This window comes from Danio rerio, chromosome 3 (assembly GCF_049306965.1).
Source record: "Danio rerio strain Tuebingen ecotype United States chromosome 3, GRCz12tu, whole genome shotgun sequence".
Classification (NCBI taxonomy): Eukaryota; Metazoa; Chordata; class Actinopteri; order Cypriniformes; family Danionidae; genus Danio; species Danio rerio.
This window is the reverse complement of record NC_133178.1, coordinates 27,339,917-27,353,260: the sequence shown is the minus strand read 5'-3', so window position 1 is coordinate 27,353,260 and position 13,344 is coordinate 27,339,917. Positions and strand designations below refer to the sequence as shown.

At 36.6% G+C, this 13,344-nt stretch overlaps 1 protein-coding gene across 4 annotated transcripts in view; it reads right to left on the bottom strand.

Annotated features, from left to right (window-relative positions):
• Window positions 1–13,344, bottom strand: part of septin12 (septin 12) — a 124,928-nt gene that overhangs the window by 19,376 nt on the left and 92,208 nt on the right. For all 4 annotated transcript variants that reach the window (XM_009299472.4, XM_005163961.4, XM_005163960.5 and 1 more), the window contains 2 exons: window positions 12,934–13,173; window positions 818–946 (listed from right to left, as the gene is read on the bottom strand). In XM_009299472.4, coding sequence (XP_009297747.1) covers window positions 818–946; window positions 12,934–13,173 — 369 coding nt within the window. The remainder of the gene's footprint in view (window positions 1–817; window positions 947–12,933; window positions 13,174–13,344) is intronic.

Sequence of the window (13,344 nt, the reverse complement as noted above, 5' to 3'; positions counted from 1 at the left end):
TGATTTCCTGAAGATAAATACCAAAAAATAAAGCAACTGGAATAACTGCAGCAGTCACTATCACTAATCTCATATGAAGTGGGAGATTGCAATGACATATGATGACATGTGCAGGTGTTGTAGTGGTGTCCCAATTCTTAGGGGTAACTTTGAAGCCCTTCCCCTTCACACTCTAATTCAAAGGCCGAGGTAAAGGGGAAGGGGAAGAGGAAGGCATTGGGGTACCAAAATAGAATTGGAATTGGGCCTTACTGTAGATCTATTTTAAATGTGAACATGTATTTATCTCACCTGCACAAAAACAGATTCAGTATCCTTTAACATGAATGAAATCTGAAATGCAAACTCAAGATATTCATTGCTGAAGAGCAGAACTTTTTTTTTATACATACTATTCATCATGCAGTTCAGAAAGGCAGCAAATTGTCATGGTTTGCTTGAGCTCCACTGTCCAGACCTGTATTTACATTTCCTACATTGTGAATTTATATTTCCTACAATTGTTCCTACAAATTTAATACAAAAACAAAAATATGTTTATAAGTAGGGTGACGCAGTAGGTAATTCTGTCGCCTTACAGCAAGAAGGTCACTGAGTAATCGCAATCGCAAAATCGCAAGATTGCATTGCATTTAAAAGCAACTTCCCCAATCCCTGCTTTTGAAAGACCATCAAGCTGTTTACTGGGTCCAAATGGTGTGTTTACGATATTACCAGCAGGGGCTGACTGGCCTATATGAACCAGCTAAATCTTGAGCTCTAGGGTGTGATGGGGTAGCATTGAAGAATACAGAGTGTACGAATGTTCAATACTCACTGTGGCTGACTGATTGCAGGTGGACGGTTTTGGAGATCTTCTCCTCATAATTAGGAGTGCACGACTTCCTGCTGACCTTGGACTTGAAGAGTGTGTTTACGAGCGTCGACTTCCCCAGACCGCTCTGACCTGTCGATGAGAACAAGAATAGCTTTAATGACTTTTGTTTGTAAACTGCAGTAAAGCACAATTAACTGCATATGTAGCAGACCCTCGAGCGCGTTTATTTGCAGGACGACCTTTGCTTAGCATTAGCAGGGGGGGATAAAACTTTATTACTGCACACAGATAAGATGGCACACATAAAATTGAGGTCATAAAGTATCACATGATCAGGCGGCGCAGGCCTCCAGGGTTTACATAAGCCCTTGATACCGCAAATCATCGGTGATGTAATAGGACCAGGTCAAGCCAAGGCAAAGTGCTTTAGCGTCTTATCAGGTGGGTGTCCAAACACACTGACAACACCACGCCGCCGGGAGCTTTGTGGAGCTTTTCCACTTAATGACTCTTTCACACTAGTCCTCACGGAGATCAGATCAGAGGGAGGAAGCTATTACCAGAGAGAGAGCCTTATCAAGGCCATCTCAATTCACACAAATAAGGCTAAATCTATGGGGCCACCTTCATTGCCTCAAAGGACATGTGCTCTGTTAATGTGAGCCGCTTAGTATTGAGTGCTGATGATGGCCAGTGTTTTCTGTCTCGCTCAGGGGGCCCCTCGAGTCCACCGGTCAGCTTCCCGTTCGCAGGCCAGGGGTGGGGGAATGTGCTAAACGCTCTCACCGCTCCGTTTTCTACCTGTTGTGAGGCCTGGCCGCCTCAGGAAACTGTCAGTGAATGAAACAATTTGACAGAGATAGACGACAGAGCCGGGGCGATCTGGCCCCTCCATCATTGCCCACCTCAGCAGAGGCTTTGATGGATTTACGCCATGGCCTCTTACCATTGGAGGCGGTTGACATCAAATTTATGAGGAACTGACAACCCGCGTTGTGTGTCCTCCTGGGCCTGTTTGATTTAACAGTTTAGGCTATGGCTGAGCAAAGCATGGCTTCCTGAAGCTTTCCGTGTAGTTATGCATGCTTCATAACTGTTTAACAGGAAAGAGAATCTGAAGTTTTGATTCCTCTGAATGATTCTGGTGCAGTAATTATGCCATTAACAATTGTTTTAGTATTTCTTTTGTAACATGCAATTTTGTATATTGCATGTATTTATTATATTGTTAAACATATCTTAATATTTGGCCATTTCAAATCATTGGCTTTGATTCATGAGAATAAATTGTTTATGATTTAAACCACCAGTATTGCCAGATGCCAGTGCTGCCAGCCCAGAAGCAGTCCAAAACCCACCCCCAAAAAAACGCCCAAATTATTACATTAATATTTTATTGAATTTTAATTAAATGAAATCAGAAACTAGCCTAGTTATTTTAATTGTCATATTTTTTTAACCACACAGCAACCGTCACCAACAGTCACAGAACCACAATAGTAAAATTAAAGCATAACTGGATCCCATCATAACACTACACTTATTGTTCTGTAGATTACACTACCTATTCGCCTATATAATTGTAGATGTATTTGTTTAAAGATGATATTTAAATAGTTTATAAATTCTTTGCATTAAATATCCCGTGAAATTAAAATAAACTAAAAGTAGTTTAGATGTTAGTTTTAGTCTGCTAGTTTATCTATCTGCTTTTTTGCATTTTAAAAAACTACAACAAAATATAGAAGAAAGAAAAAAAAACAATACAATACAATAATAATACATATAAAATACAATACATAAAAACAAACCTATGACAGAACAACCAAACAACAGAACATATAGGGGAAAATGCACATTAAAGCAAAATATAATTTAGCTGGTCAGGTAATTTATAAATAAAAGTAATTATAAAGCAACATAGTCCTTATATTACCGAGAAAAATGTATTATCCTGACTATCAGTCTGTTAGTTTTAAGGATATCTTAATAAGCTAGTGGACTCCAATGTGTCTCTAGTAAATCTGGTAATAATAATTAATTTAGCAACTCATGAAAGGATGACTTGTTTGACACATCAGAAGCATGTCACAGGAGTTCCAGCTTCCACAGCAGTTCTATGGATTTCTAGTATAGATTCAGGTAGATGCATAATGGCGTAAACGCATAAATACGTCCCATTTGGAGTTATACATCCTTTTGAACACATTGAGGTGCTGCTTGTCAATGAAGCAACGCTTCTATGTTCGTTTTTTGCAGTCAATTGTGGGAAAATTGAACGATAAAGGTTTTATAATTACCCGCTGTAAGTTTAACTGCAGGCACTGCGTGAGTCAGCTGTTTTTTACTCGCACAATCCAATTCAAAACCGCCCAATCTGGCAGCACTGCAAAATACACTCATTGGTAACAGTTTATTGTAAGGTGTCTATGTTACATGTCCCATGAAATTACTCTAATAATTACAATTACATGCATCTAAGACTAGACACTAACCATATAGTAAGTACATGTAGTCAATTCATTTTATGGCCTGTTTCCACTGAGTGGTACTGTACGGTACAGTATGGTTCAGTACGCTTTTATGGCCATTTCCATTGTTTAAAAAGGTACCAAAAAGTGAACCGTACCATACAACTTCTTGGGTACCCTTTGCATAGGGTACCTAGCACAACAAAAGGGTACCAAAGGCAGAGCTAGACGTGCAGCCGAAGGCTTTTGGTTTACATAGAAATGTCACCAGCGCAAACACAAGCAGGAGAATAAAAACAAAGGAAGCTCCATTTTTAAATACACAGCTGAGACATTACATCATGATACTATATACATATAATAACAAGCCATGGTCAACCCAAGCTTAAGCAACCCTTGTTGTTGTCTTGATAAACAGCCACAAAGCCAATAAGAACAAAATCTGCCGTGTCCTGTTTTTGTTTTATGAGGCCGTCTAAAAGTGCAAGCGTTTTCACTTTCTCCAGCCACGCGTCTATATTTGAACTAACAAACTACTTGAGCTGATTATATTGAAGTGCTTCTGACATCTGATCCAAGTGAAGTGCAAAAAACTAAGGAGAAGCCAGAAAAAACAAAGCAAACGATTCTTTCAGCAACCTAAAACAAAAACAAACTGCCATGTTTGACTATTATCATCACCTTTTGGACTATTATGAACTCAGAAAGACAGAATTACTCTCTAACAGAGGTTACATGTGCTGTTGGAGATACAAGATACAGATCAGAGATTTGCACTGACTGTGAGCTATATATACTGTAAATTTTGCGTGTTGTTTTTGAACCCAAATAAGGACTAAATGTATGCTGTGTGTAGTTTTTCTGCAATTGGTAACATATCTGAGACTGTAAGGGTTGATATGTGTTTATATTTGTTGCATTTATTTATGTATTTAATATATTTACAGATGTTACAGTTGGTTATTTTGTTATTGTTCTGCAGTTATAATCAAATTATGTTCATAGAAAAGTTAGTAATGAACATTTATACATAAGTATTTATGTGTGTAAAGCATCTGTTTTGGGAGAAGTGCTTCTCATATGATATGTGAACGACCCATACAGCTTCATTTTGAGTGAGATTTCCTTGAGCGAGAATGATGTTGATTAAAACTTTCTGTCATACACACCATTGGTCCCCTTTTGGCAGTGGAAATGCAAGCCTGACAAAGGTGATCTGTACCATATTGTACTGTACCAGTCAGTGGAAACGGGCCATTACTCAGCAGTCAAACAAATAGTTACACTGTAACAATTAAACCTTAAAATAAAGTGTAACAAAAACTTGTAACAACTCATACTACACCTGTCATTTAGTGTGTTTTTGATTCACTAAAATTAACTAGCTTTTCCTGATTTAGACTGCACTGTTTGCTCTATGTGCTTTTGATTCACAAAATGTATGCAACACAAACACCATTTGGTTCAGATATTCAATCCAAAAAACAGAATTCAAACAAGCACAGATGATCTTATAAAGAAAGTGGCAGGATAATGTGGAAAGAATAAAGGCCAGACCCGGTCAGGAGTCTGTCTGAGTCATGCACTGACACATTCACCCAGAAACGCTGCGTTATACACAGCTTGTCATTTACGGCAATCACCTAAAACTTCAACAAATGCAGCTAGTAATTTTACCAGTGTCATATCCATTTAACTCTGATTGATTTCTCAAAAGCGTTTCAAATGGTGAAAAGACCTCTCCCCTGCGACACTTTGATGCGCAGTTTACAAAGATTTTCTTTGAACACAATATCTACAAAGCCCTCTCGACTTGAGGGCGCCAACAAAGCTGAATGTATTGACTGCATTGAAAATGTCAGAATATGCTAAACTCCTATTTGGAAGTGCTCGGCTACTTGACTTATGGGAAACCGGGAGACTCCGAGTACTTTAAACCCTGAGGCTACACAAAGGTCCTGACCTTTACAACCGAGGACAAACCACACAGACCAGCAGACTCCAAGTGCTACCATATGTGTGTGCGACTCGATACAAGCACCCCAGGGCAGGAAAATGTGGACGGGCGAGTGATGAGCACCAAACTCATCCTGCAGAGCTTCCTCCATTCCTGCTATTTCATCCTGTTGTGTGTATCTTGGGTTCGCACAATTCCTCCTCTTCCTGTATCTTGTCAACTTCGCATTCATTGCCATGTCATGCTAGCTAAAACATGCTCGTGTTCCCAAACACACCCTAGCCCTTGTGTTCTACAACACACCACTAAGGCAACAGCAAAAAAAAAAAAAAAACAGTATACAACATTGAATTCTGTGTTCAAAAATAACAGCAAAGGGAGAAACAAATGATCTGTCAGTTGCCTTAAAGTGTGTCAAGAATGAGCCAAACAGCTCCCCGTTTCCATGCCTGTCTTTACCAGTAAAAGAAGAGAGCAGCTTTGATGTTTGTCCAGAAAAGCAAGCATGCATAGCACCACCCTACCTACAATACCAATATTGTATCCAGCATAGTTCACTGAGGCATGGAAGAAACTTGTGCAGGCCAAAAGGCAGATTGTTGCTCTGCTGATTTCATCACAATACTGATCTGCTTTAACATGATTTAGATCCCGACTGAACAGATCTCAAGCAGAAAAGCATCCAAGTGGCCAAAATGTGAACAGGTGAAGACTGTTATTGTCATATCTATTCCAAAATAGCATTCCCACACGGTTTGAGAAAATGGAAAGCATCGAATTTAAACTGAAGTGTGTTTATTGAGTGCTTCACAAGAGATTTATTTTTTTAACTGTGACTGTTTTTTTTTTTGGATTAGATATATATTAAAAGCAATATTTTGTTTAAATTTGAGGATTATTCTTTTTATACACTGACAAAATGATTCAAAGATGATGCATTGGATTGATTTTTTTAATGTTAAGTGCTTGTAAACAATCTATTTGGTTTAATTGTAAACAAACAAATTAGGTTGAACATTACGAAATGTAATTTGTTAGTTTACATTCAACCCATATAAATTGTTGGCAATAATTTTGCCAGTTGCCATTTTTTCCAGTGTAGACTCTGAATCTTAAAACATAAGATGTTTTAATATTTAAAAAAATAAAGAAACAATAAAAAAAATAAAGAAACAAAGCAGAAAAGACAATTTATAAATGTTAAGCTCTTGTTATTTCAAGTACATATAAAACTTAATCCACAATATGGTTCTCATTTCCAATATATTTAATGAACTGCAAAATCAAATGTTTGCTCATCCTTTGAGTAAAATGTTTCATTTGTTTAATTTCCAGTATTTCCTTCTAGTAAAACTGTAACATTTTGAGTTATTAATTACTAGTTTCTACTTTACCATTTTAAAATGATAAAATATTATCCTTTAGTAATTGCCGTAATATGCTTTTTTTTCTTCATTTATTCATACAGTTTCCTTCAGCTTAGTCCCTTATTTATCAGGGGTTGCCAGAGCGGAATGAACCGCCAACTATTCCAGCATATATTTTACGCAGCAGATTCCCTTCCAGCTTCAACCTATCACTAGAAAACACCCATACACTCTAATTCACAACAAACAATTTGGTTTATTCAATTCACCTACAAGGCTTGTGTTTGGACAGTGACTAAAAACAGGAGCACAGGGAGGAAACACATGCGAACACGGGGAGAACAAGCAAACTCCACACAGAAATGCCAACTGACCCAGCGAAGACTCGAAGCAGCAACCTTCTTGCTGTGAGGCGACAGTGCTTACCACCGAGCCATCGGGCTACCCCTTAGTTCAGGACCTACAGTCGTCAACATTTGAAGTGGATCTACAATGGGTGGTGTTAGTGAGGCCAGCAGGGGGTGCTCAACCTGCGGTCTGTGTGCATCCTAACACCCCAGTATAGAGAAGGGGACTCTATTGACCTTATTCTAAAATGCGGAAGTGTGCCTGTTTTCGCGATTGTCTTGGAACTTCCGATTCAGTCGCCTATGGGAGAAATGACAAGGAATAATAAACGGCACAAAACGGTCAAACTACTTGCTCTACAAACAAATGTTTACATGACTATACAGAAAAAGTAGAATAATATAATAAGAAAATATCAAATTGCAACATCAAGCAGCGTAACGAGCTGCTTTACGGTCACAAAATTAATGGAAGTGAATGAGACCGGAAGTCTCAAGCCAAAAAGATTCAAATAGCAGCGCCCGCTCGTCGGCGGAGAATAAGGTGAATACTGCTCAGTGAGCACCGTCTTTTTAATGAGACGTTAATCTGAGGTCCTGACTCTCTGTGGTCTTTAAAAATTACAAGACGTCCTTCAAAAAAAAAAAAAAGTAGGGGTTTAACCCCGGCATCCTGTTCAAATTTGCCCACTGGCCTCTGTCCATCATGGCCTCCTAACCATCCACATATTATAATTGGCTTCATCATTCTGTCTCCTCTCCACCAATCAGCTGATGTGTGGTGTGTGGTCTGGCGCAATATGGCTGCCGTCTTGTCATCAAGGTGGATGCTGCACACTGGTGTCGATGAGGAGATTCCCCCTAGCATGTAAACCGCTTTGAGTGTCCAGAAAAGCACTATATTTAAGGAATTATTATTATTATTAACTAATAAACAGGAAATATTCTAGTGTACAGAAATAAATTAAAGCCATATTACACCTTTTTTTCTAATCCTTGCAGCAAAATTTGCCAAAAATCATCTAGTGTCCATCACACAAATCTTTTAAACACCAAACATGATTTAAAACGTGTTGGGAAGAAAACTGTAGTAGGCATTTTCATACTTGCAAAAAAGGAGTGCGTTTACCTAAATATCCGAACAATGACAGATGGCAAACTAGAACTGTTTTGGAGGAACTGTTTGTAACACTATAGCAGTGATGCCAGCGGTGCAAAAACGGCACACTTCAGCTTTCATTTGTTTTGCTGACATGGTTGTGCAACAGCAGCTGATACTCTGATTTTTTTTTTTCTATGAGACTCAAAGCCTTTGTAGGATTTGGCGAAACCTCTTGTCTATTACCACTACAGAGGAGCCAACAATGAGAATGAAAGCACAAGCAAAGGAGTGAGAAAAACCTGGCATCTCGGTTTAAAAAATAGGCACAAAAAAAAAGTGGGAAAGAAGAATGGTTCTCACTGGAGAGCTGGATGGCCTTGAATTTGTGATGCCGCAGCCATCATAAATCCCCTTGGCTGGCCCAGTTGGGGAACACTCTGAACACACTGGGCTCCAGTCTCCCAGTGCACAGACAACACAACAATAGCCCTTGCCATTTAATTAGGTAAAGCCCACAGTCGGCCAACACCTCCTCCATCTGCAGGCCTGCCCTCACTCTCTCTAAAGGGAAAAGGGGGATTTGGGAGGTTTGAGCAGCTCTCTGATTGGTCAGCTTTGAATAAGGTGGCCTCTTTGAATAAGGCAGATGTCTTGTAACTGCCAGAGCTCTGCTGGACTGTCAGAGAACAATCCTAATTTTGAAGCTGGAAGAAAATCTATGACTTTTAGGAAGAGTAGAAGAGTTCAGAGTGTCCTTGCTGAACACTGAAATGGAGGAAATCTATTTTGTTTGCAATAGGGTGCTGTATCCAAAATTCACAGTAAAAATCTTTTTAATAAAATCTATGTTTAAAAAAACTCTATTATAAAAATATAACCACTGATGTTTTGTACTTGTAGTGGAAATGGTACTACAGGTGGTAAGGTTAATTCATTTCTGTGAATCTCTTCTGAGTTTGCAGAACCCATTTGGCTGTCGTTATAATGTCTGATTTTTAAAATACTAAATATACTTTTCATTAGGTTTGGGTTAGTCAATTTTTAAGTGTTTTCTTCAAATGCTCTCTTGTTTCCACCAAGTTACAGTAAATACAGTAAAACTACATAATTTTGTGTCACATGATCTTCACATTGATTAGATTCTCAAGAAACATTTACTTCTTATTATAAATCTTGAAAATCTTTTGCAGCTTATTGTTTTTGTTTAAACTGATTTATTTATAAGTATATTTTGTATCATTTTTATGGGTTTAAAGGAACAGCTTTCAATTGAAATAAAAATATGATCAATTTAATGCATCCCTATTGCCCTATTTCTATTTATTTTATGTAAGTTTGATCAATCTTGTTGTGTGTTTTTGTTCATTATTATTATTATTATTATTATTATTATTATTATTATTATTATTATTATCATTATTAATGCCCATTTATTATTATTTTTATTTTGTAAGTAAAATGCCTATTTAAAATATATTTAATTAATTGTCTTATTTATTTGTGTTTGGATTTAAAATATATAAAAATATAAATATTTATATATCTAGACATAACTAGATTGTTTCTGTTAATATTTATTTTTAATTCTTTTTTTCATTATTTGTACAGTTAGAAGTTGTGTTATATTATTATCTTTCAAATCTAAAGTACATATATAGTTTTTACTCGAGTATACTTTTTACTAGAGTATATACAGGAATCAGAGTGAATTTCATTACTCTTTCCATACAGTTTCAACTGGAAACACTGGTGAGATTTTAACTTACAGTACACTTACTAAATATTAAGGTAAGAAACTAATCCAAAACTAAAACATTATTCATAAACAGAAAAAAAAACTATCTAATAGCTAATTTATAGCTAATTTAGCAGGTTGGCACCTATAGAACTGCAGAAATAATGGTGTTGCATTGACAACTGCTGTAAACAAAGCAGCATAATGTCAAATCTAGCAGGATTTCATTGATTTCATAAACTACACAGCATTCTGATATTCGCAGGTTTAATACAAGTAAACTTTAGCGTACAACCATGCATTGCATAATCAAAAATGATATACAATTGAATACCATGCAAAATAACATTTAAGACTTTTTAATAGTTTAAATTTCTCTACATTGATTTATTAACTTTTAATAATTTTGAAGACCCTTCGAACACCCTGTTACTGTTAAGCACTTTTGAAAATTATTTTCTGTGTAAGATACTTTGCAATACATTTACCTACTTATCTTAACTGAATATAAATAAACTTTTGTAACATCTGAATAACGGTTTCTGAAAAGAACTGAGTTTCTAACCATTCTTCTAACAGCCAAACATATCATTTCCCCTTCACCTGACAGTGTTTCCTGTTTTAGGCAGAACATCTTCCTGCACCTTTCTCAAGTAATACTCAGCTTGGTGTAGATAGTTTTGCACAAACTTTTTACCTGATTTCACATCTCAAGTCTGTTCTATTTTCGTCGCTGCAGTCTTGGCTAAGGCAAGCCCAACTAAACGAAGCACTAAAAAACTAGCTGAGCTGAAGTTCACACTCAGAGCAGGAAAGCAAGAGGTGTGAAGTCACTGAGGCTGAGCCGTTATGCATGCCGTTTGAAATTGAAAGTTTAAGAAATCAGCTTTGAGGGTCTTGATTCAAGTTCGAAGCAAACTGATTTATTTATTTAAGGTGCAACACTGCAGGCAAAAACTTATAAGAATTTAACCATTTTTTTTTGCAGTCTAATAGAAAGAAAACATCCAAAGTGCACTTTTTTTTGCACTGTTTCTTTTGTTGCACTTTTTCAGTTTGTGTCTGTAGATTTCAATAAAAATACATATTTTAAAAACGGCTTCTTAAAATTTCATTTGACTATGACTAAGACTTTAATTTTTTTTTCTCCTGCACTTATCCATAAATCTCAATTTCAGCAGCACTTTTAAATAGATAACTTCACAGATATATCCATATTTATTTAGTAATATTCCTTCGGGTTAGTCCCTTATTTATCATGGGTCACCACAGTGAAATGACCCTACAAGTATTATGGCTTATGTTTTGCCCTTATAGCCACAATCTAGTACTGGGAAACACCTATACACTCCCACATTCATTCACACACAAACATACACTACTTCAAATTAAGTTACCAATTCACTTATAGCGCATGTCATTGCACTTCTTGCATAATAAATCTGATTATAACAATATTGTGTATAAATGTATATATAAAAATATTATTTAAATGTATATCCTTCCTCCCAAGGCCATTTATATTGAAGTTGATATTTATCCGCACCAATGCTCAGAGCTTTAAGAGATTTAGACACAAACACTGTACATACATAATTTAGCTTGTTCAATTCACTTATAGTGCATGTCTTTGGACTTGTGGGGGAAAATGGAGCACCCGGAAGAAACTGTTGTTGTTGATTTTTTGCTGTTGTTGCTGTTGTGTGAAGCGTTTTCTGAACTATTGAGTGGTAAAAGAGATTCCCCATTATACCTTCAGTGAAAACATTTGACTCTAATATAAAAAAAATATATATATATTACCTAACTTCATCCAATTTTCTGATAATTTTTTTGCTAGCAATATTAAAAAGCAATCAGCAGCCCTTTAATCATATAATATCTTAGTAAATCTATGTAATATTGTCACATGATCCTCACATTGATTGGATCCTCAAGAAACATTTACTTATTATAAATCTTGAAACCAATTATGCGGCGTATTATTTTTGTATAAACTTATTTATTTATACTTATACTTTTTATGAATAAAAGGTTTAATGGAACAGCCTTCAATTTAAATAGAAATATGATCACAGTGCATCATGAAAATATTCATAGCTCTTCAATTTTTTCCACATTTGGTTATTTTACAGCCTTAATGCAAAATAGATTAAAATAGTTTCTTTTCTCAAAATTCTACAAATAATACCCCATAATAGCAATGCGAGAAAACAGTTTTTGAAATTGTTAAACAAATCCTGAAAAATCCCATGTACAACAGTATTCTCAGCCTTTGCTCAATACTTTGTTGATGCACCTTTGGCAGCAAAAACAGCCTCAAGTTTTTTTGAATATGACGCCACAAGCTTGGCACACCTGTCTTGGGAATTTTGCCCATTCAACTTTGCAGTACCCCTCAAGCTCAATCAGGTTGGATGGGAAGGTGTACCATTTTTAGATCTCTCCAGAGATATTCAACAGGATTTAGGTCTGGGCTCTGGCTGGGCCACCCAAGGACATTCCCAAAGTTGTTGTGAAGCTACTCCATTGATATTTTGGTGGTGTGCTTTTTTATTTTTCTACAAACACAGTTATAGTGCCACAGTTAATCTAAGTTAGTCTACAGACAATTCTTTTGTCTATATGCTTGGTTTGTGCTTTGACATGCACTGTCAACCCTGGGCCCTTATTTAGGTGTATGCCTTTTCAAATCATGTCCAATCAACTGAATTTACCACAGGTGAACTCCAATTAAGCTGCTGAAACATCTCAAGAATGATCAGTGAAAACAGAATGTACCTGAGCTCAATTTAGAGCTTAACGGCAAAGGCTGTGTATACTTATGTACATGTGTTTTTTTTTGTTTTTTATTTATTTTTTTAATAAATTTACAATTTAAAAAAATATATTTTTCCACATTGTCATTATGGGGTATTGTGTGTAGAATTTTGAGGAAAAAATTATTTAATAAATTTTTTTAATAAGGCTGTTACATAAAAAATGTGGAAAAAGTGAATTGCTATGAATACCTTCCGGATGCACTGTATGTCAATATCAATTAGTTATTTTTTGTTTTCCCTTTTCACCGTCAGACATTTGCCTTAAAAAAACAAGCTTTTTAAGTCCAATTTATGTCTGTCCAATGGTCCACTTACCAACCACCATGATGTTAAATTCAAAGCCGGCCTTCATGGTTTTGCGTCTCATCTGGTCCAGAACTGCCTCAATGCCGACATATCCGAACAGATCTCTGCCCTTGATGATGCCCTGTGTGTCAGTTTCACTGAGGCACGGCAGTGGATCTTCAATCTCCACCTCCATCTCCTCCATCACCTCCTTCTCCTCCTCCATCGGGACAGGCGGCTCCAGATCCAGGCCCTGCTCCTGTGCTGTGTCTGCCAAGAGAGAGAGAAAAGCCTCCAAGTCAGCATGAAGAAAACTCATAAGAAGCCTTTAAATAAGTGTTGCACTACATTGAGTGGTTAATAAAAAAAACTGAATCAGCTCTGTCCGCAAATAAGTGCTCGCTTTTATTTTTGATGTAATGCCACATATTGTTTCGTTTA